Source organism: Notothenia coriiceps, unplaced genomic scaffold, assembly GCF_000735185.1.
Source record: "Notothenia coriiceps isolate Sejong01 unplaced genomic scaffold, NC01 NC01_scaffold00030353, whole genome shotgun sequence".
Taxonomy (NCBI): domain Eukaryota; kingdom Metazoa; phylum Chordata; class Actinopteri; order Perciformes; family Nototheniidae; genus Notothenia; species Notothenia coriiceps.
In genome coordinates, this window is record NW_011363054.1 from 1 (window position 1) to 2,427 (window position 2,427).

General features: G+C 44.7%; 1 protein-coding gene across 1 annotated transcript; it reads right to left on the minus strand.

Annotated features, from left to right (window-relative positions):
* Positions 1-1,413: 1,413 nt before the first annotated feature.
* On the minus strand, positions 1,414-2,188 carry LOC104959502 (collagen alpha-1(XII) chain-like; the record flags this gene model as incomplete). The annotated part of the gene is made up of 2 exons (XM_010787405.1): positions 1,997-2,188; positions 1,414-1,523 (listed from the first exon to the last, which is right to left on the minus strand). Coding segments are annotated over exons 1-2 (291 nt in total), but the record flags the coding sequence as incomplete, so codon positions are not given.
* Between the last annotated feature and the right edge of the window lie 239 nt (positions 2,189-2,427).

Below are 2,427 nucleotides of genomic sequence, written 5' to 3' on the forward strand. Positions count from 1 at the left end.
TTGATAGATAGATAGAAGGATAGAGAGATAGATAGACAGATAGATAGACAGATGGATAGAGAGATAGAGAGATCGATAGATAGACAGATGGATAGAGAGATAGAGAGATCGATAGATAGATAGATGGATAGAGAGATAGATAGATAGATAGAGAGAGAGAGAGATGGATAGATAGCTGGAAGTGGTGGTTTTGGATCCTGCCCACTGCAGTAAAGAAGCAGGTCTGGTTTTTGAGGCTTTAATGGAGCACACTTGCTTTTGAAGAGCGACGATGACTCAGCGCCTCTCCTCCATGTGTTTGTGTTTTAACGACGGTCTGAACAATAGAAAACAGTTTATCCCGCTCGTTATGTTCCTGTAAAACTGCCCAGAGTCAAGCCCTCAGGAGGCCTTTCACCAACTCTAAACCCCAACCAGATCCTCTTCAGTTCTCCGGGTCATCGTGCTCCACTTTCAGAAGTATTTCTTTCAAACCTCTGAAACATGTGCTCACAAACATGGGAATAAGAGCCCTGCAGTGTGAGAGCAGCCATGAAAGGAATCTGCTGATCGTTTCTTCCCGCTCTGCTTTCTGTCTAGACGAGGAAAAGCCGGCTCGGAAAGTCTCCCTCTGTGCTGTGAATGAATGACTCACTGCCATCCTCTTCCTCCTTTTCCCATTCCTCTCCCTCTCGGTTTCCACAACTTCACCTTACATTGAGGCAGGTCCTCTCCTGCTGATGTTCAGGTTGTATATCAGTATGTAGTGTCTCTACTTTAAAGAGTCCTCTCCTGCTGATGTTCAGGTGTATATCAGTATGTAGTGTCTCTACTTTAAAGAGTCCTCTCCTGCTGATGTTCAGGTGTATATCAGTATGTAGTGTCTCTACTTTAAAGAGTCCTCTCCTGCTGATGTTCAGGTGTATATCAGTATGTAGTATCTCTACTTTAAAGAGTCCTCTCCTGCTGATGTCCAGGTGTATATCAGTATGTAGTGTCTCTACTTTAAAGAGTCCTCTCCTGCTGATGTTCAGGTGTATATCAGTATGTAGTGTCTCTACTTTAAAGAGTCCTCTCCTGCTGATGTTCAGGTGTATATCAGTATGTAGTGTCTCTACTTTAAAGAGTCCTCTCCTGCTGATGTTCAGGTGTATATCAGTATGTAGTGTCTCTACTTTAAAGAGTCCTCTCCTGCTGATGTTCAGGTGTATATCAGTATGTAGTGTCTCTACTTTAAAGAGTCCTCTCCTGCTGATGTTCAGGTGTATATCAGTATGTAGTGTCTCTAGTGGGACATGTCTCCATGCTTTAATGTTCAATGAGAGCTAGCCAATAGGAGCTTGAGTGTTCTATAGTGATGTCACTGTGTTCTGAAACGTGGGGATTGTACTCGTTGCAGACCATTTACATGCACTAAAACCTGCATAACATTACAGGAGAGGGAAAACCGGTTTGAAAAGTGTTTATGTCTTTACCTGCAGGTCCTCTGGGTCCTTTCTGTCCGACTCCTGATAATCCTCGCTCTCCTTTCTCTCCCGCAGTGCCTGAGGAAACACACACCGTCAGAATCTGCATAGCAACAGTAATCCTGATACGCTCAGTGAGTTACAGCATCATACTGTTTCTACAGACTTAAACTTTTCTTTTTCTTTGGAACAGACCCTGCCCTTGATCATATTAAAACATGTCTCAATGGTAATGTGAATAATGTTTCAAAACGTCTAACATTTCGAATCATAAGGCAATATCAGTTAAAATAATTACAATGAGTTATTTTTTCCAGTCTTATTTAATATCAAACAAAATACAAACATCCCATCTACATATTTGAGCAGCTGGAATCTGCATTCTTTGCAATATTATCATGAAAAATGACTTTAAAAATAAGTAACTCTGCAGAAACATTTTTTGCTGATTGACTTATTTGACATGTTGTTCCAGCTGTTATTGATTTCTGTGTTTCCTCGTCATGGTAACAGCGATAGCCTCCCTCTTTCAGATGTAAAGTCTCTCTCACCTCTCTCTCCCGTCTGTCCCGGTGATCCGTTGTTTCCGTCGAACCCGTTCCTCCCTGCGGCGCCGGGCTCTCCGCGGGTCCCCTGCCTGCCTTCGACTCCCGGAGGCCCCGGGGGTCCTGGCTTGTTGCTGCGATACTGACCGCTAGGGACTTGGTTCAGTAACGTGTTGACTCGACCCATTTGTGCTGCAGCAGAGGAGACCACAGTCAGTGTCGCGGTTCAGAATCAGATCGGTCGGTAGGTCACTAGGTCGGTAGGTCGGTCGTTCGGTAGATAGGTAGGTAGGTAGGTAGGTAGGTCGGTCAGTCGGTCGTTCGGTAGATAGGTAGGTAGGTAGGTAGGTCGGTCGTTCGGTAGATAGGTAGGTAGGTAGGTAGGTAGGTAGGTCGGTCGGTAGATAGGTAGGTAGGTCGGTCGGTCGTTCGGTAGG